General features: G+C 35.3%; 1 protein-coding gene across 3 annotated transcripts in view; it reads right to left on the reverse strand.

Annotated features, from left to right (window-relative positions):
- The window catches only part of stard13b (StAR-related lipid transfer (START) domain containing 13b), a 92,718-nt gene that overhangs the window by 31,267 nt on the left and 40,967 nt on the right, over positions 1 to 20,484 (reverse strand). Inside the window, exon 1 of one of the 3 annotated variants that reach the window (XM_058744432.1) lies at positions 12,427 to 12,845. The exons of 1 other annotated variant lie outside the window; for it this stretch is intronic. In XM_058744432.1, coding sequence (XP_058600415.1) covers positions 12,427 to 12,550 — 124 coding nt within the window. In that variant the 5' untranslated portion in view covers positions 12,551 to 12,845. Of the gene's footprint in view, positions 1 to 4,496; positions 4,811 to 12,426; positions 12,846 to 20,484 lie in introns of those variants that run through there. One more of the 3 variants, XM_058744430.1, reaches the window with a different exon arrangement.

The following is a 20,484-nucleotide window of genomic DNA, read 5'->3' on the forward strand; positions in this document are numbered from 1 at the left end:
TGTGAAATATTATTACAATTTTAAAGAATTGTTTTCTATTCTAATATACTTTCAAATATAATGAAAATATAATGATGGCAATGCTGAATTTTAATCAGCCATTACTCCAGTCTTCAGTGTCACATGATCCTTCAGAAATCATTCTGATATGCTAATTTATTATCAATGTTGGACAGTTTTTCCAACATTTATTATCAACAGTTGTGCTGCTTAATATTTAGTTTTGGAACCTGTGATACTTTTTTCAGGATTCTTTGGTGAATAAAAAGTTAAGTCGTCATTATACCTCTTTACTTTACTATTTAACACATCCTTGTGTTGAATAAAAGTATTAATTTCTTTCCAAAAAAAAAAAAAAGAAAGAAAATTACTGACCCCAAACTTTTGAACAGTAGTTTATATTGTTACAAAAGATTTCTATTTTTAATACTTTCTATTTATCATAGAACCCTGAAATAAATGTATCCACAAAAATATTGAGCAGCACAACTGTTTTTAACAATGATAATATAAGAACTATTTAAACACCAAATCACCATATTAGAAGGATCATGTGAGTAATGGCTGTGGAAAATTTTTCTTTGCCATCACAGGAATAAATTACATTTTAAATTATTTTAAAATGGAAAATATATATTGTAATTTGTAATATCTCACAATATTACATTTTTTATGTATTTCTAAATCAAATAAATGGAGCATAAAAAAAAAACAATTCTGAAACATTAAAAATCTAACTGGCCCAAAACGTTTTACTTTTGAACAATAGTGTGTATATGTAGCCCCGAGTAGCTTAAAAGAGACAAATAAAATGGCCTCCCCCTTTATATTTTCAACTTTTTCTGATCCGGGAACAATGGTAATTCCTATGACAATTTATTTTGTATTACTGGATTACACTGTGTTGTGAGTAAAATGAATCTTGTTAAACTCAGGTTCGTACTCTATACATCAGTAGTTGAATAACAAGGAAATGGTATTCAGTACGTGATGAGCTTCGTGGTACACGCAACAGACGCTCCTTGATTGACCTGTGTTTTTCTTATCTGTTTTAACAGGTAAGCTGATAATTATTACTCTAGTAATACCCAACAGTATATTGTGTTCCTATAGTCTCGAGACATTAAGAAATGTTGACTTTAACCGTGATTAAGAGTGCCGTACATAAAAATGGCGGACGAGAGTGTTATCAACTCCAAGAAAGACTAGTAACTTTCAGCACGAGCAAAGTGAGAAGTAAATGTCTAAAAATACATACTGTATAGTGGAGATAAGAATGCAAAATGAGGAATGATGATGAATTAAATAGATGTGTACGAACATTGATTAGTCGTGTGTAGTGACATACAGCCTGAGTTAAGAAAGCACACGTGTCTATGATAACACGTTAACATGATAACACTTCATTTAGTGTCACTCTGTCAGCCATTAGCATATTTCATAGAGGATTAAAACTGATTAAAAAGAGTATTAATACAGCTTCATACAGTTATCAATGCTGGAGTAATATGGATATAAAATAATTAGTCATCCTCATTGTTATGTTTATAGAGTTTGCATTACTCGCTTGTATTCAGGTTAAAGTGGGTTTGCGATGTTTAAATGTTATTTGTCATATCTTTCCTTTATACCTTGTGAGAGTGAACACCAAACACATTCAGATCTATTTGGTGATGTTTATGAGCTTAGAGCAGATATTTCTTGAGAATTGAGTGTGGTTTAAAGAGTAATGTGTCCAATGCCATGTATCTGCATAAACATTTGCACTATAAGACATGTTATTGTTTATGATTCCCTGTTAAGGTGTCTGACACGAACAAGGAAATGGACAGCTCCTCAGTCTATGTCAACAAGACCTTCAATTCAAAGAACGTGTGACGAGCCTTTTGCCTCCAACCCCCTTTAGGTTGAACTCACACTATGCCACCATACAGGAAAACATCCTTTAAAATATGTCCTTACGATCTAGGAAAAGCCTTTGCTGTGAAAACAAACGATACATCATTTTTGTTGGTTGTACCTGACTGACATAAACAAGAACATGCTATACCATATAGGTCACTTGTCTATAAAACTAGTACTTATCAACAAGCATGCAGCCCTCACAAAATCAGACACAGCAGGCCCATCATGTTTTGAAGTCACCATATTGTCGCAAATAGAGAAGGTATTAAATAACAGCGGTTGTCTGTCTTGTGTTCCTCCTGAACTAGATACTGATGACAAACCAGACGCCACAAATTCAAGAGGACAAGACTCAACACACCTGCTGTACACCTTATCACAGCCCATCAAAGATGTGAACATGAGACTTATACCTGCATCTCTGAGAACATCTCTCTTCAAAGAACAATCAGAACATTCTGCGTCAGGTAACATGAGAACTCGAGGAAATGTTCTAGGAAATGACTTTGAGGTCTGTTAAAGTATGTCCACTCGAGTGACATAAAATCTCTTTAATGTCTATTGTTTCTTCTGGAAATAAATGACATAAAGAGTGAACTGAGACTTGTGCTTAAGTATTCTGCTTCTCAAATAAAAAATAAATAAATAAATAAATAAAAAATACTCTGGTAATCTCACATCTTCTGAAGAGTTTTAAGAGATTTCAACATATCTGAAATAGTGCTCAGATTTGTCAAAACACCAAGGTCTGCCATCAAAGGTCTGATATCTCAATATCAACTCAATTCTCATTAAATTCTTTCTAAACCAAATTATCTGAGCCATGGAATCAATAACTCTAAACTCACAAATGGAGATCTCTTTAACATCTCAACTGTTTAAAGAGTGAAATAAATTTTTCTGAAACAGCCAGTTCCAAAAGACATCTCAAAAAGTCTCAAACTGTGCTTAGATTAGCCAAAATACCAAAGTCTGCTATCAAAAGTCTGAGATTTTCAGTATGAACCGAAGATTTCTTATTAAAATCTTCAGACCAAATAAATGAGCTATGGAACCAGTCTCTCTATCTTTAGAAAAGAGATCTCTTTAACATCTCAATAAGCAACCAGATTAAAAGCAGAGAACAGAGAAGTATTCTGCTTTTCATCTTAGTTTCTTTGGTAATCTCACGTCTCTTCTAAAGCTTCAAAGGGGATCTCAAAAATAATTTCCAGCCAAGATGTCAAAAGACTACAATCAAATGTCTGATTTCAATATGAACTCAAATATTTCTCATCAAATTATTCCAAAACCAAATTATCTGAGCTGTTAACTCTTACTGTATGTCAATAATTTTCCCATTTGTGTCTATTTTTATCTCTCATAAGGAACTTCATGAGAGACACCTCAGCTGATGACACTTAAATAAAACAGAATTTAAAACATCAAGTCTCATACTGTTTTTTTTTCTTAGATGAAATGTACAATTACAGGTAAAAAGAAAGAAGAAAAGGTGTGAGAGCAGTGCTTCAAGAGACTGAATGGTCTATGAGGGTCTTAATCCCTTTGTAATGTGTGCAGACCCCCTCAGGTAAACTCTCATTGATGAACACAAAGCAAACGGGAGGAGTTAAGATGTCAAATGCCATTTACCTGGACGACCCACCACTGCTGGAGGTGTGACAGCAGCAAATACAGATTCCTCACTAAAGTATATGTGACCCCGGACCACAAAACCAGTCATAAGTGTAAATTTTTCAAAATTGAGATTTCAACATCATCAAGCTGAATAAATAAGCTTTCCATTGATGTATGGTTTGTTAGGATCTGACAATATTTGGCCGAGATACAACTATTTGAAAATCTGGAATCTGAGGGTGCAAAAAAAATCTAAATATTGAGAAAATCTCCTTTAAAGTTGTCCAAATGAAGTTCTTAGCTATGCATATTACTGATCAAAAATTAAGTTTTGATATATTTACAGTAGGAAATTCACTAAATATCTTCATGGAACATGATCTTTACTTAATATCCTAATGATTTTTGGCATAAAATAAAAATGGATGATTTTGACCCATACAATGTATTTTTTGGCTATTGCTACAAATATACCCCAGCGACTTAAGACTGGTTTTGTGGACCAGGATCACATATGTTCTTTTCTGCTTCAGTATAAAACAGCATAAATAAAGTGCTATGAAGAAATATTTAAACCACACAAAGTTATGAGTCAAACAAAAGTTTAAAGGTCAAGCTAGTCATTGCTACGTCCAACTAGGTTCATTAGTTTCTGACTGAATAACTAGAGATGAATCAGTCACAGAAAAATTTCTTGCGTGTAAAATATGAGACCTGACACAATATGATCCGTAGTATGAGATAGTATTCCCACTATAGTATTTCAACTGGCTAACTGAAACAAATTGGGATATAAACTAAAAAAGGGCTGTATAATATCATAAAGACTGGCAATGTCTTCACGCTTCCAAAACTGATTAAAGTTATGAAACACAACCTAAAAACACACTATAGAAACTCTAACACGCAAACACAGCAACTCTGGCTCATAAAATCTTATGTAACCAATCCCATGTTGTTCCACCGGGTCGTACCTGCCGCTATCCTGTTAAGCAGCTGCTGACGGGCAATGATCCTGCCCAGCCTGTACCCAGAGCGCCGTCTGAGGTGGTCCATCCTCAGGTAGATATCCTGCGTCTCTGGGGTCATGTTTCCCAGACATTCGCTGCTCTCGGTGCGCGGCAGCTCCCTGTACATGATCACACAATGCCAAACGTCCGGCACCCCCTCCCCAAAAACAAACACCTGAAACAGTCAAGTAATCTGTCCACCTACAAGCCAACATGTGTGAGATGTGAGTCCGTAGAGTTTCAGAGGAGTGCCAGCTGTCAGTCCCGCCCCCTTTTTGAGTCACATGACTAGAGGTGAGCCAATGGTGAAGCCAGCATGACAAGCGCAGGCCTTGTGGCTGAGCTGAATTCAAGGTCTGTGCGAGCGTTGCTCGGTTCAGGAGGGAAATATAAATACCAGAGGAATGCCTGTGAACTGAGCGAGTGGAGAAAGCTGGAGAGCAGGGGGCCGTGGGAGGGGAGAAAGAAAAACAGCGTGGCTAAGAGAAACACCCAGACCTGAAAGAACAAGCCTGCTGCTGTGAAGCTCCACTCGGGTTCCAAGTTTGCTAAGGAGGAGTTTGTTAGTTGGGAAAAGAAAAAGAAAGAATGGCAGGAAAATAGAAAAGTTGGTCTTATAGACTATTAACTTAAAATGGTTTTAGACAAAAATTGTGTGATGGAACAATCCATTAGGACAATACAAAGAGAAAACAGGCCTAGGAACGATTGTGTATGTGAAAACAAGGATACCAAAAGGTGTCTTGTTGGTAAACCCAATCCCCAACCCCCTATTTGCACTGAGCACAGTGGGGCTTCACCTTGTGAAACAGCCATTCATGCAAAAATGGCCATTTCACACATTAAAATAGGCTGAACAGGAAACGTCTCAACTGTAGGTGAAACACAAGAACCTTTATTTATGCTGAAATAATTTATCACTTGGCCTTCATTTCCTGGCAGATTAAAAAAACAAACCAAAAAACTAACAAACATGTCAATAAAAAATTTATATAAAATAAAAATAAAAAGTGTCATTAATTAAATAGTTCTCCTGCTTTAGCTCCACTTGCAAAAATATAAAAAAATATAAAATAAGAAAATAAAAAAGATTAATTTATTTTTTATGCTGAAATAATGTGCATTTATCAAATGGCCTTAATTTTCTGACAGATTCCTAAAAACATGAGGTCAATGAAATGAAATGAAGTGTCATTAATATATGTTCCTGCTTTAATTATCTCTTAGCTCCAATTACAATTATTAAAAATATATAATAAGAAAATAAAAAAAAGATTCATTTAAATAATAATAATTTAATGCATTATGTGACAATTACGCTATCTTTCTCAAAAGTAGAAAAATTTTGTTATTTGTATCAGTAATATCTATCTATCAATCTACACAAATGCACATACACACACACACACACATATATATATATATATATATATATATAGTTCTAAAAAGTCAATCAAGGGCTACTGGTCAATCTCCAATGCTGTCTGCATTACTTCCTAAATGCTGATACTTCAATGAAACAAATGAGGTCTACATGAGCAACAGAAACTTTGCACAATGCAAATTTCCAAATGTTCTATGTAGTTGCTTTATACTGTAAGTACCAATAAAACAGATAACGTCCTTAATCACACACTTGCCATCTGTTAAACATGTTGCACGTGTACATGTATAACTAAAATAAAAATTTTAAATGTATAATTCATTAAAAAAAAATACATGTAAGGCACTCACAGTTTGGTTATACTAAAGCACATTAAATTAGAATTTGTACACATGAAGAAAAGAAAAAAAAACATTCCTATACAAAAAAAAAAAAAGAATGAATGAATGGAAGGTTTGCAAGAGCGTCTCTTCCATTGCTGCATGGAACAACCCGAGTCTTCAGACTGAAAATAAGACTTCACATCTTTGCAAACAGTTCCACCCTCTGTTGACTAAACTCCATCACTCTTAAGGCACTGGTGAACAGCACACATTTCCTGTTAGTATGTGTTATAAGCCTCTCGCTCCTAGTCTAAGTGTGAGCGAGCACATAAACACATGAAGCGGGTACAAATGGGCACGACACCAAGCTAAATACATTCTGTGCCCCCTCCCTGACTGGCACACACTAACCATACTACAAACCACACAAAGACCGCAATTCAACCAGCGCCTGCAATCCTGCTGCTATTTATACATAAACTACCCCATCCCTCACTCCAACGCCCCTCGCCACAGGAAAGTTTACATGTTTTCTACTCTGTAACAGTTTTTATGACGTTCTGTGCAGTTTGTGGTGCTACATTAAAAATGATCTAATTTGTTGACCCAAAGCTTGAGATTATAAACAAGGTACAGTGCGTGCTCTTGCAATCCCATAATGCACAAAAGGGCTCTGTTGACTACAGGTGTAACTTGAGTGACTGACAGAGCCTAATGAATGCTGTGATTTGTTTTTCCACACATACCGCTTAAAGTGTAGATTAATGTTATGCTGAATGGGATTTTAAATATTATATATGTGTGTGTGTGTGTGTGTATATATATGATGAAAAGGGGTTTTCAAGCATCAGAACAAAAGTTTAATACAGCAGCAGCTTTATTTTTTTTGTGCATTAGTATGAAAAATTAAATATTGTGCCCTGTTTAATTAGATTTTTTTTTTAGAGAAAAATTATGATTATCATACATTTTTAACACGATTTACAGAAGACACCCATGAAAATGTCATTAAGCGAAAGAAGATTTAAGAAGATTTGTTGTTCTTAATCATTTAAAACATCATACAATTTTCATCACTTTTTGTTTTATATATTTTAATAAGTGCAGGTCAGAATAAGTTTGTTGTTTAATTTGTACATAAAAATGTCTGTCACGCTGAATGATGACGGAACATTATTTCAATCATATTTAATTTTTCAAGTTATTTGAAACATTAAAGTAGACACTTGCATTTAATAGGCTGTTTATGTTTAGAAATTACTTTTTTTATTTTAATTGATACAGACAACAAAATGGGATGTCTTTGACATATATAAATGTAGCAATAAATGAACAAAGAATAATAAAGACATTAATAAAAAATAATAAATGGACTAACAATAAAATTGACTCTACATGAGGGAAAAACAGGCCAACATAAAATAATATTCCATGGAAAGGTTCTTAGTTTTTGGCTGCTGTATAAATGATTAACGATTAAATACTTAATATATTTTATTGCTTGTGTTTAATAATCCTTCAGTCAACAACAGCCTACTCCAGTTCTGGCACAGGTTTAGTTCATTTGGAGGAAATGGGTTGTAATAAGTGTTTACTGACCCAATTTTACAGCACACCGAGTCAGACTGACAAAGAAAATCAGCTGTTATCTTGTACCATATCATAATTTCAGTCCCTTTAATTGGTCTATATAGACATATGATGGTATCTTCAAGAGTTTACATGGAAATGGTTCACGAGTGCTCTCTGACTGATAAAGCACTCTGGAATGAAATGAAATAAAACTTTCAGCAACCCATTCAACAAAGCTACAGCTTGTAGAAAATAGTTTAGACCAGTCAAATCGACTATCAGATGCTTATTTCAACATAGCAAGAACAAGGAGAGGTTTTTGCTCCCCCGTGCCTAACCTGAGCAATACAACATCTATCCTTCATTAACTATTAACCGAGTCTGCTTTGTAGATTAGCCACTTCTCCAACACATCTTTAGCTTTATGTAGGAGAAGATGTGTTACTGAAAACAGATCAAACATCTTTGTCATGCAGAACTGAGTGCTTTGCCAGATTTAGCTCAATATTCAGAGCCAAACCTGCCATTGCCAAGTCTCTCATCATTTCTATACTGGAGCCAAAGACGAATGTCTGACAGCTCTCAAAATAAATGTATGCAAAAGTGGAGGAGAGAACAGACCCTGCTCACCACTCGCCAAAGAATGCACATTCCACATGCTCTCTCTCTCTCTCTCATCTGAAGGGACAATGGAAAAGGTTGCAGTAACGACTTGGGTTTATTATGCCTATATTAATTCTACTATTAATAAACTTTTTGAAAATAATATTACTATGACAATTATAATAATAATTTGAATGCAAAACTATTTTCAGATATTGATTTCTAATGGTATAATGGCTGTCAGGATTATTACAATCGACATGAAATCAAAACTGAGGCTCTAATTAGCTTAGTTCCACTTGCATTATCTTAAAGATATAAAATAGTATTATTAAAAAAAGAGACAAATTAAATAAATAATTGAATAAATAAATGATACACAAGGGCAATAAGTCATTAATTCATATTAAATAAATAAGATAAAGATAATTGAAGTAAATTAAATATAACAACTACAAAAACAACAATAATAATGTACAAGGGGATAAAAAGATAAATTAAAGACAAATAAATAATGTAATAAATTAATATAAATAATACACAAGGGAGATTATTAGAAAAGAACAAAAAATACACATAAATAAATGAACTAATCAGTAATTAAAAATAAATAAATAATACATAGGGATGGGGGCATTAGAAAAGAACAAAACAGATAAATAAATTAATTAATAAGTAAATGAACAATAAAAAAATAACACAAAAAAATTAAAGACAAATCATTTAACAAGTAAATTAAGGATACACGAGGGGGATGACCGGAAAATATATAAAAAAAGATCAAGATAAATGTATGAACTAACAAACAAACAAATAAATACTCATATTTATTCAACATACATATTCAACCAGTCTCAGCATGTTTGAACTCAATGGCAACAGCACAAATCTCAACCTCAGATCTTTGAAGTGCGCAGTAGATGGTTTTTTGGATGTAATACAGACAGCACTACTTCACAGTCATCTTGGTACTTCATTTGTGTATTTTTCCACTAGCTGAGGCAGAAGCCAGAAGCAACTGCCAAGAAAACGTAACTGTATTTGTACACCTTCATGAATTAATAGCTACATTTTGATGGAAAGAAAAATAAACAGTTTTGTGGCTTCCACAATCAGGTCAGATGAAGATTAGCCACAAGAGAGGCCTGTCAGGATGACAGCTGATTCCTAATAAAACGTCCTGGCTGAGAAACTCTGGCCCGGGATGCTGACTCCACAACTTAGGCGTACAGAGAGTGAAGATATCAACACAGCCAGTGGAAAGAAAAGTTATCGGCATAATATTTACTCTGTGGGTTTCTGGGAAGGGCCGTTGAACGTGGGCAGGAGCCAGATAAAACCAGCAGGTGCTTATGATTCGCTCCAGCAGGGAGAGACGGCAGACAACAAAATGTTTCTGCTGTTTCTTCTGAATCTCCCACTGAAAATGTCAAAGCCGCATCACATTTATGAGTTTTCTGCATTGAAGAATCTGTTCCTTTGTTTAAGCGTAACTTTATATGGTAACAGCGACTGGACTGTGTGCAAAATGAGCTAAATGTTGTTGTAATCTGTCTTTCTTGTGGCCCTTGATCGCTGCTGCCTTTGGTTTAAGAGGCTCTTTTGCAAGTGGCTTGTCAGAAGATTTGAACGATGCCTAAGCATTCTAGCCTAGGACCCTGAAACAAGTGTTGAAATGCAGACCATAATGCAACCATAATGCAATCCTACACAAATCCCTCATTCCATATGGGCTGCAGTGCTTTAGTCTTGAGTCACTGATTGATATACAAAAATGGGAAATGCTGGCTGAAATCTAAAATGCAACTTCACTTTTATTAAACATGCTAAAATATTGAAGAAAGATACAACTAGCACTTCTGAAAATGAAAAAAAAATAAAATAAATTCACTGGATTTGCCCAAGGTTAGTGATATTATTTCTTAGAAAAAATGTGGTGATATAAGATAGATGTCTTTTTTTTTTCAAAGTCTATAAAAGTTTCCACTATTTTTTTTTTACTTTAGGAACCTGGGGGCGTATTACAGAAATGTATTACATGCTATTATTTCAACCATTGTTTTCCACATTAGTCTACTATTGTGGTATAATCTATTTTAGATAAAAACTATCTGTTCATTTAAAATAGATTACACTACAATAATCATAAAAGCAATAAACAAAAATACCTGTAATTTGTTACGATTCATGTTTAAGGTGGTTGTTAGAAAAAGTTATTTGAACCAGCCTTTTTGCTGAAAATCAAAAAGCACAATGTTTTTTTTTTTTTTTTTTTTTTAATAATTAATACTTTCATTCAGCAAAGTTGCATTAAACTGGTCAAAACTGGTCAGTGAAGGCATTTTTAACATTTCCAATAAATGCTGTTCATTGGCACTTTCTATTCATCAAAGAATCCTGAAAAAAAAAAAAATGTATCATGGTTTCCATAAAAATATTAAGCAGCACAATTGTTTTCGATATTGATAAATGTTTCTTGAGCAGCAAATCAGCATATTAGAAAGATTCTGAAGGATCATGTAACACTGAAGACTAGAATAATGATGCTAAAAATTCAGCTTTGCCATCACAGGAATAATTTTAAAATAAATGTAAAAACAAAAGAAAACAGTTACTTTAAATTGTAATAATATTTTACAGTATTGCTGCTTTCACGCAGCTTTTCATCTCAGCATAAGAGACTTCTTTCAAAAACATTTAAAAATTAAACTTTTGAATAAACAGTCATATTCAGTTTGTCCAAAGCTTTGAACAATACACCTTGTTTTGAAGGACAAAACTAAAAAGGTGGAACTCTATCTGCCAGAATATCCTTCGTGGTTGAACTTTTAATAGAGGCTCAAGTCAGACTGAAATATACCCCTCTTGGGAGCCACACTGCGCTCTCCGCCATCATGCCTCAAAGAGCTCCTCATTGTTTGGCATGTGTATAAACAGTCAGGCCAGAGCGTGCACATGACTGCCACCTACATAGCACATCACATCTCTGAAATACATATATGGAAATAAACGTGATAAGCATGCCAACAATGCCTCAACATTTCATCACAATCCCCATGGCAGCCCGATCATGTGCCCAAATAAACAAAGAACCTTGAACAAGACAAATATACAAGCTGTTAAAGATTTCGATCTAATAACAGCAGAGTTTTAATTACTGTCCAATAAAATAAACAGATGGACCACCATAAAGCACTCCAAGAGAAAAATAAAGCTCCAATATGAAAAGCGATTGCTAGTGTTTTCCACCAAGGCACGACGTTGCATTGACTGACATCTAGTGGTCAAATATTGTCAAGCGTCTCCACTTTGAATACATCACCAGAGATTAGAAGTATATACAAGTTAATAGCAGTTTTTAAACGTGTTCAGCACATCTGCCAGTAAATTCACACTTAAACAAACGGACAAAAATAAAATGCCGAGAGTAGACTAGTGGAAGACAGATTATGCAAAACTCCCCATTCAATTTAATGAAGCTGTTGTCTATACACCTACATATCTATCTATCTATCATATATCTATATGTATGTATGTATGTGTGTGTATAAAGTGCCATGTTAATTGACTAAAACAATATTTTGATGTGTTATACCTTTTAAATTTCGCAGCAAAATCTACAATAGACTGAAAAATACTATGTGGCGCAGAAACATAATTCACCCAGAAATGAATGAATTTCACAACTATTTTAAGTAGACAGACTTAAATAGCCTAGTACTTTCTTGTAAACAATGTAGCCTACTCGAAATACCAACTTCGAAATATTTAGGCTACTAGGATTAGTAGACTAAAAATTGTGATAACTAGCCCCAGTCTTTCTTATTGTATTATTCCAAACCCCTTACGATAATGCAAAGGTTAAGCAACGTAAAACTTCAACAACTATGCTCAATAATCTCAAGACAATAAATAAATACAAACTTTTTTGTTCTCGCGTTGTGCGAGTCATCATATCACTGTCAGCGTACTCTGCAATAGAGCGCGTGAACTTTACTTCAGTGTCACTAACCTGCAAGTCGTCTCTCTCTGACACTTTTCCACAATAAATCCCACGCTTTGGACGTGGATTCTCTGAGCTGCTCGCTGAACGATCGTCTGAGTGTCAGTGTGAGAGACTTTCGTTTCGCTGTCATCGTCAATCCGCGCTCATAATAATCAATCAGTGGCTCCCGTTATTTCTCAAAGATAGCAAGACTCCTCGTCCTCTTCTTCACCTGCCCCGCAGCCACAGACCGCAACGGGAAACTTTTCCGAAAAATAAATGCATATCAAAAAGAATAATGTGGTAACAATCTCCCAAATAATCCAGTTTAGGACGCGCGTTGGTACAAGACGCGCAGCCGCTGTCTGGAGCCGCCGTGTTTCAAAGCAGATGTGGGTTTGTTTGAAGTTTCTCCTTCTGCTCGTAACATACGATCACTCTCTCTCTTTCCTTCCCTCTCTCTCAAACACACTCTCTCTCTCTCTCGTTCATCACTCTCACTACTGGAGGACTTCATTTCAAGCCTCACCTCACGTACTCCATGTTATTTGTTAAAAAAAAAAAATGCATCTATAAATATATAATATAAAAACACTAAAAATGTAATATAGCCTACAATAAAAAATAATAAAAATTATTAAATATATAGGCTATTTATAAATATATAATATAAAATGTATTTGTGGAAATGTGTATTTATATTTATATAAATATAGCAACAAATACATGCATTTGTGAACAATATGTATTACATTTTAAAATACTAATAAATACAAAATAAATATACAAACAATAACGATATACACAGGCCTGCTTCTAAAATAAAACTAATTTCTCAAGGCAAAAAGCACAAAACTCTGCTCCCATACTCCAGTCTATGAACAAAAGCAATATAATATAATATAATATAATGTGTATATAATATGTGACCCTGGATGACAAAACCAGTCTTAAGTGTCAATTTTTTATACATCACCTGAAAGCTGAATAAATAAGCTTTCCATTGATGTATGGTTTGTTAGGATAGGACAATATTTGGCCGAGATACAACTATTAGAAGATCTGGAAAAACAAAATATTGCAAAAAAAATCTAAATATTGAGAAAAACGCCTTTAAAGTTGTCCAAATGAAGTTCTTAGCAATGCATATTACTAATCAAAAAGTTAAGTTTTGATACATTTATGGTAAGAAATTTACAAAATATCTTCATGGAACATGATCTTTACTTAATATCCTAATGATTTTTGGCATAAAAGAAAAATCCATAATTTTGACCCATACAATGCATTTTTGGCTATTGCTACAAATATACCCCAGCGACTTAAGACTGGTTTTGTGTTTATAATATATAATATATAAATGTATATAATACACTCTAAAAAAAAATACTGGGTTGTTTAAACTTTGGGTCAAATAAGGACTAACCCAACTGTTGGGTTAATTTTTTTTTAGAGTGTATAATATAATATAATATAAAAAAGTAAATTAAAGTGTGGGACAAGGTGTGGTATATAGAAAAAAAAAGGTCATGCTGAGGAAGGATAGACATACCATGAACACTGACGGCTTATTTAATTATGGGCCTCTATGGTTTCCATTTTGCACTCAGCATGGCATTATCATCATAACAGAGAGGAGATTGCTTTTTGTGACAGATTTTCTGTCTGTAATGTCAAAAGCTGATCCAAGCTGAGATGGGGAAAAAAAGTAGGTGATGGCAAAAAGCGAGTCTAATGGAGAAATTAATACTTTCATAAACGACTACTGCATGCAGTGAAACTCTTAACTGATTAGAATCAGAGTCTATTCAACCTGAATCGAGGATTTGTTATTAAAAGAAGTTTAGCTTGCATTAACATAAAGCAGTGCATTATTTGTTGTCTTCAGAGATCAGAGGGAACAGTGTTACATAGCCAGTCATGTGTCTAGGTAGGAAACAGGTATGAATGTGGCCTTTATCAAGGTGAGTGTTAATGTGCCTGAGCTTTATTCACTAATGGAGTCATCTGATGGGAAAACCTCCAGGGAGAACATGAGGGTCATCTGCTGCGCTTCAGCTTACGTGTCAAAGGTCAAAGGTCAGGGCCAAACATTTCCCCTCTTGCGGGATCTGCAATGGAATGCCTGGCTTGGCGATACGACCGTCTGACCACCTAAAGAAAAGACTATGAATTGGAGGTTGACCAATATAGAATTTTGTGTGTGTGTGTGTGTGTGTGAATTATATATATTTTTACACTTCATATATACCTCTATATACTTTTATGTACCTTTTACAGTTTTAATTTTTACAGTTTTAATTATCACTTTAATTTTATATTTTTTAAGAAATTATTTTACACTAGAGTTCTAAAATACATAAAAATATTATATTATACAATCTACAAACTTCATATAAATATATACAGTGGGGAAAATCATTATTTGATCTCCTGCTGATTTTGTAAGTTTGCCCACTTAAAAAAAAAAAAGGGTTTATCATTTTTATGGTAGGTTTATTTTAACTGATTTAAAAAAAAATCCAGAAAAAAGCAGCATACAAATGTTAAAAAAGATTGACATTTTAGTAAGTCAAATAAGTATTTGATCCCCAAGCAAAACATGACTTAGTACTTGGCACAGAATCCCTTGTTGGCAAGCACAGAGGTCAGATGTTTCATGTAGTTGGTCACCAGGTTTGCACACATCTCAGGAGAGATTTTGGTCCACTCCTATTTACAGATCCTCTCTAAATCATTAAGGTTTCTTGGCTCTCTTGGAAACTCGAAGTTTCAGCTCCCTCCACAGATTTTCTATAGGATTAAGGTCTGGAGACTGGCTAGGCCACTCCTTTGTTGCGTTGGCGGTATGTTTTGGGTCATTGTCATGCTGGAGGACCTATCCATGACCCATCTTCAGTGTTCTGGCTGAGGGAAGGAGGTTCTCATCTAATATTTTACGGTACATGGCCCCGTCCATTGGCCCCTCAATGCAGTGAAGGAGTCCTGTACCCTTAGCAGAGAAACAGCTCCAAAGCATGATGTGTCTCATCTGACCACAGCACATTCTCCCAAGCCTTCTCTGAATCATTTAAATGTTTATTGGCAAACTTCAGTCGGGCCTGTGTATTGCCTTCTTGAGCAGGGGGACATTGCGCGGCTACAGGATTTCAGTCCATTGCGGCATAGTGTGTTACCAATGGTTTGCTTGGTGACTGTGGTCCCAACTGCCTTGAGATCACTAACAAGATCCTTCCGTGTAGTTCTGGGCTGATCCCTCACCTTTTTCATGATCATCTTTCAAGATCTTGCACGGAGCTCCAGACCGAGGGCGATTGATGGTTATTTTGTAATTCTTCTATATCCGAATAATCACACCAACTGTTGTCACCTTCTCACCAAGCTTCTTGATGATGGTCTTGTAGCCCATTCCAGCCTTGTGCAGATCTACAATCTTGTCCCTGATGTCCTTTGACAGCTCTTTGGTCTTGACCATAGTAGTGGAGAGGTTGGAATGGAAGATACAGATTCTATGGACAGGAGTCTTTTATACACACAACGAGCTGAAATTAGGAGTATCTTCTTAAAGTGACAGGACTAATCTGTGTTCCACATGTGAACATAACCAATCTGTGGGAGCCAAAATTTCTGCTGGTTGGTAGGTGGTCAAATACTTATTTGACTTACTAAAATGTAATTTTTTTTTAACATTTGTATGCTGCTTTTTTCTAGATTTTGTGTTTGATATTCTGTCTCAGTTAAAATAAACCTACCATAAAAATTATTATTTTTTTTTTTAAGTGGGCAAACTTACAACATCAGCAGGGGATCAAATAGTTATTTTCCCCACTGTATATATATATATATATATATATATATATATATATACACATATATACATATACATATATATATACACATATACACACATATATACATATACATATACATATACATATACACACATATATACATATACATATATATATATATATATATATATATATATATACACACATACATAAAATGTGTCTAAATAATAGAAAATAAAAATTATTTTACACTATATAGAGCTCTAAAATACACGCACATATATTTATATATTAGATTTTATTTATTTATTTTTTTGTTTGTGTGTTTGTTATTTAGATGAATTTTATTTATTTATTTTAATACGGGCCTTGATTTTGCTGTTTGCCAATTAAATGATAAAATGTCTTTTTCCACTTTTTTTTTTTTTTTAGATAGACAGAGAAATAGGTAGACCTCTGTTAAAATACACAAATACAGAAGAGTGTTTTTTATTTATTTTTTTTACTAAACCTCAATGGCTAGCCTGAAGTGGTTTAAAAGGTCTCAAGATAACAAAATGAAGACCACCTAAATGATGACCTACAGCTTTCTATTCTCAGATTCATTTGTTTAACACGCAGACTGCTGGACGTTTAATACTGCAAAGTCAGGTCGTGTCTGTCCACCTCAGCAACTGTCTCACTCCATCACTGCTCCAGCTGGCTGTTCTGAGCCCTTGATCTCCTGTCTGTCAGCAGCTGATCTCTTCGAGAGACCCATCACTTTAAACTTCAGCACAGGCTTTCCATTATAAAACCAGCCCATGGAGCAAAATACCAAACCAGCGGTCAGCACAACCTTGATGACTCTCAGCCTCGCTGTCAAAACAGTAGATGCTGAACGTGTCATCTGCTGTCACGTCGCATTTCAAGCAGTCTGCAATGAAATACCCAGAAAGCATTAAATCGTAACTTACACTATATACAACCAGATACGTTCATAACCGTTCCAAATGTCTCATTAAATAAACTGATCATAGAGATTAAACCCGAAATGGATATTGTGAAAGAAATGAGCCAGCCCAGATGTGGATCTACGAGTGCTTATATGAAGTAACTGAATAATTAGTTTCACAGAATTACAGCGCAAACCCTCAACGTTTGCCAGGGAGAATATGAATGTCATACAGATGGTTGAGCTCGAGCATCAAGAAAACCCAATGGACTTCTGCCAGGCAGCACATTTGCACAGTAGCCAAGCTGGTGTCCCGGTATTCTCACCAGCGTCGAAGTACGCAATTGAAACCACATGGATCTTCAAATGCCGAAATTCCTCGTTTAAAAATATTTGGGCCTATTTAACGCAAGCCTTTAGTCGCTGTCTGGTCCTGCACTCGGTAATGGGGTCACGCGGGTCAGGTTCCTGATCAAAGACTTTGACAGGAAGCCCCATGCTCATGGCTCCACACCATCATTCCTTTAGCTGTGATGTTCTCGGCATCATTCGGGAATAAGATTGTTGATATCGAGGAGATTATTATGGCTAGACTAGGAGGATACACAGGAAGCAGTGATGTAAATGAGGAAGTGGCTGTTAAAATGTGAATGGGTGCCCACACAAACCCAACGGGGTTGCTTTTTTGACAAGCTCTCTTATCTTCTCTCCAAACATGAATCAATGACTAGTTGAAGAATCAACAGCTACTGCATTTTTGCCTGTAACTTGTGACTGAACAAACAGAAAAACTGAACAGAAAGAACAAACCAACCAGTAAATTAATGAATGAATCAATGAATCGTAAAATAATCAGCAGCTTCTGCAGTATTTTGCTTGTAACTTGTGATTCAATTAAGAAAATGAATGATGGAATGAACAAACAAGCAAAGAACTGAATCAATGAATGAATGAATCAGTCAATGAACAATAACAGAATCGACAGTCACTATAATATTTGTTAACCATTTGTGACTGAATGAAGTGAATAAGCAAACAACTTAATCAATGGCTGAATTAATGAAGTAATAGAATAGAATCAACAGTCACTAAAATATTTGCTAGCCGCTTGTGGCTGAATGAACAGAATGAATGAACAAACAACTGAATCAAAGAATAGATGAATTAATAGCAACAGAATTAACGGTCTTTATAACATTTGCTAGCCACTTGTGACTGAAAGAACGAAATAATGAACTGAAGAAACAAACAGACAAAAAAACGAATAAACTAATGAATAGCCAGGTAAATGAATCAACATCAATTCAGAATTAACCTGTGACTGAACAAACAGAATAAATATTTTTTAAAAACAAACAAACAAACAAACAGGTGCATCAATAAATTAATCAGTAAATTCCTTTTGCCATGACGTCTTCAATATCATTTGGGAATAAGATTGTTAATACTAAGAAGATTATTATGGCTAGACTATAGGAGAATGCACACAGGAAGCAGTGACGTAAAAGAGGAAGTGGCTGTTAGAACGTGAATGGCTGTCCACACAAACCCAATGGGGTTGCTTGTTTTAGCAAGACCCCATCAAGCTCTTATCTTCTCTCCAAACAGACCCTTTAGGCTGCATATGTAAATACAACGCACTTTGCTGTTCCTCTGTAAGGTGCAAACTAGCTGAGAAGTTTATCTGAAAGGCTTGAGCACAATTAATCGTCACTAATGCTTGTGTTGGTTCCCACACATATAAATAAAAAATGTGCTCACCGCAAGCGGTTTCATTTAATAGAGGCTATGAATTTTACATGAAACCGCGTGTGATCTTCTCTTGCACCTCTTGTTTGTTTGGCTACGAGCCCAGAGTCTTGAGCTCCAGACTGACCACTGAGCTGGAATGAGAAAAGGCCCAGATGTTGAGAAGCTGGGCTCCGATTGGCCCCCTCACTTGGCCGTGAGGTCCCAGGCCAGGCTCCAGGAATCCTCCAGGGGGATCACGCTTCCCAGCCTAATGCATTCAAGGCGTGGAATTCTCCCCCAACCACTCTTTTGCTCCCACTCACACATATGGGCCCATCTTATGCATGCGCTATAAATTTCCTGAGCAAATATTCCCAAGCCAGGGCTACAGTTTTCCAGGGAAAATCACAAATGTAATGTATATGGGGCTTGAGGGGGAGGAAAGACCTTAAAGCAATAGTTCATTGTGATTCATTGTGTAAAACATCATTGTTTTTTGTAAATCACTGTTATACTAAATGTATGAGTGTCTGTGGTTATGTTCAGAATAGAATACTGGCATACTATTGTTCCTGTTTCTACAAGTATACAGTATGTGCAATGCATTCAACCATTGTGACGTCTATACTAATTGCCACAATCATTTTTGCTTGTAACTTGTGACTGAACAAACACAAGAACTGAACAGAATGAGCAAACACACAAGTGAATGAATAAATGAATAGTAACATAATCAACACCATTTGTGACTGAATGAAAAGAATGAATGAACTGAACAAACTACTGAATTAACGACTGAATCTACGAACAGTAACAGAATCAACAGTCACTATTACTGTATTTTTGCGAGCCACTTGTGCCTGAATGAACAGAATAAACTGAATGAACAAACAAACTGATTCAATGAATCAATTAATAGTAACAGATAACCAAACAAACAACTGAATCAACATTTGAAGAAACATCCAAATGGATGAACAGTAACAGAATCAACAGCCACTGCAAGCCACTTGTGATTATTCTGTGAACAGAGCATGACTCTATCTACTTAGCATAGTAAACTAATGTAAACTAGCACACAAAAGAGTTAGACACACACACACACCACACACACAGACGTCATGAATGGGCCAGAGGGGGTACGCGAATGCTATTGTTTCACTGTTTTAAACTGCAGTATGACAAAGCATGTAATGCTGTCAAGTCAGAATCTGTTAGGACTCAACCAAACACAGAAATCCATGGGAAAACATTTACAGTCACACACACCACCTGGCTTCTATTAGCAGAGAGGGGATTATAACACACACACACACACTGTGCCCTCTTACCCAATTTGCATGTACGCAGGCTGTGATTTGTGCACTGGAACACACTGTTTGTGCCTGCGTATGTGCAAAGTCCCATTTTAATGGATTTGACTCAAGCTGTCTACTGGCTCAATGCAATGTAAGTGGTTACAATCTAATTTCAGTCAACGTTTGATTTTATTTGAATCACATAAATCCAATGACATTTGTACAATTTGTACAACTAAATACAAGATAAAACAACAAACAAGCAAATCAGATGTTCTTCTTCTCATACCATCTTTGCGATCTCATACCATCTTTCAGAGAATTATCTCTT

Source organism: Onychostoma macrolepis, chromosome 15, assembly GCF_012432095.1.
Source record: "Onychostoma macrolepis isolate SWU-2019 chromosome 15, ASM1243209v1, whole genome shotgun sequence".
In the NCBI taxonomy this organism is placed as follows: Eukaryota; Metazoa; Chordata; class Actinopteri; order Cypriniformes; family Cyprinidae; genus Onychostoma; species Onychostoma macrolepis.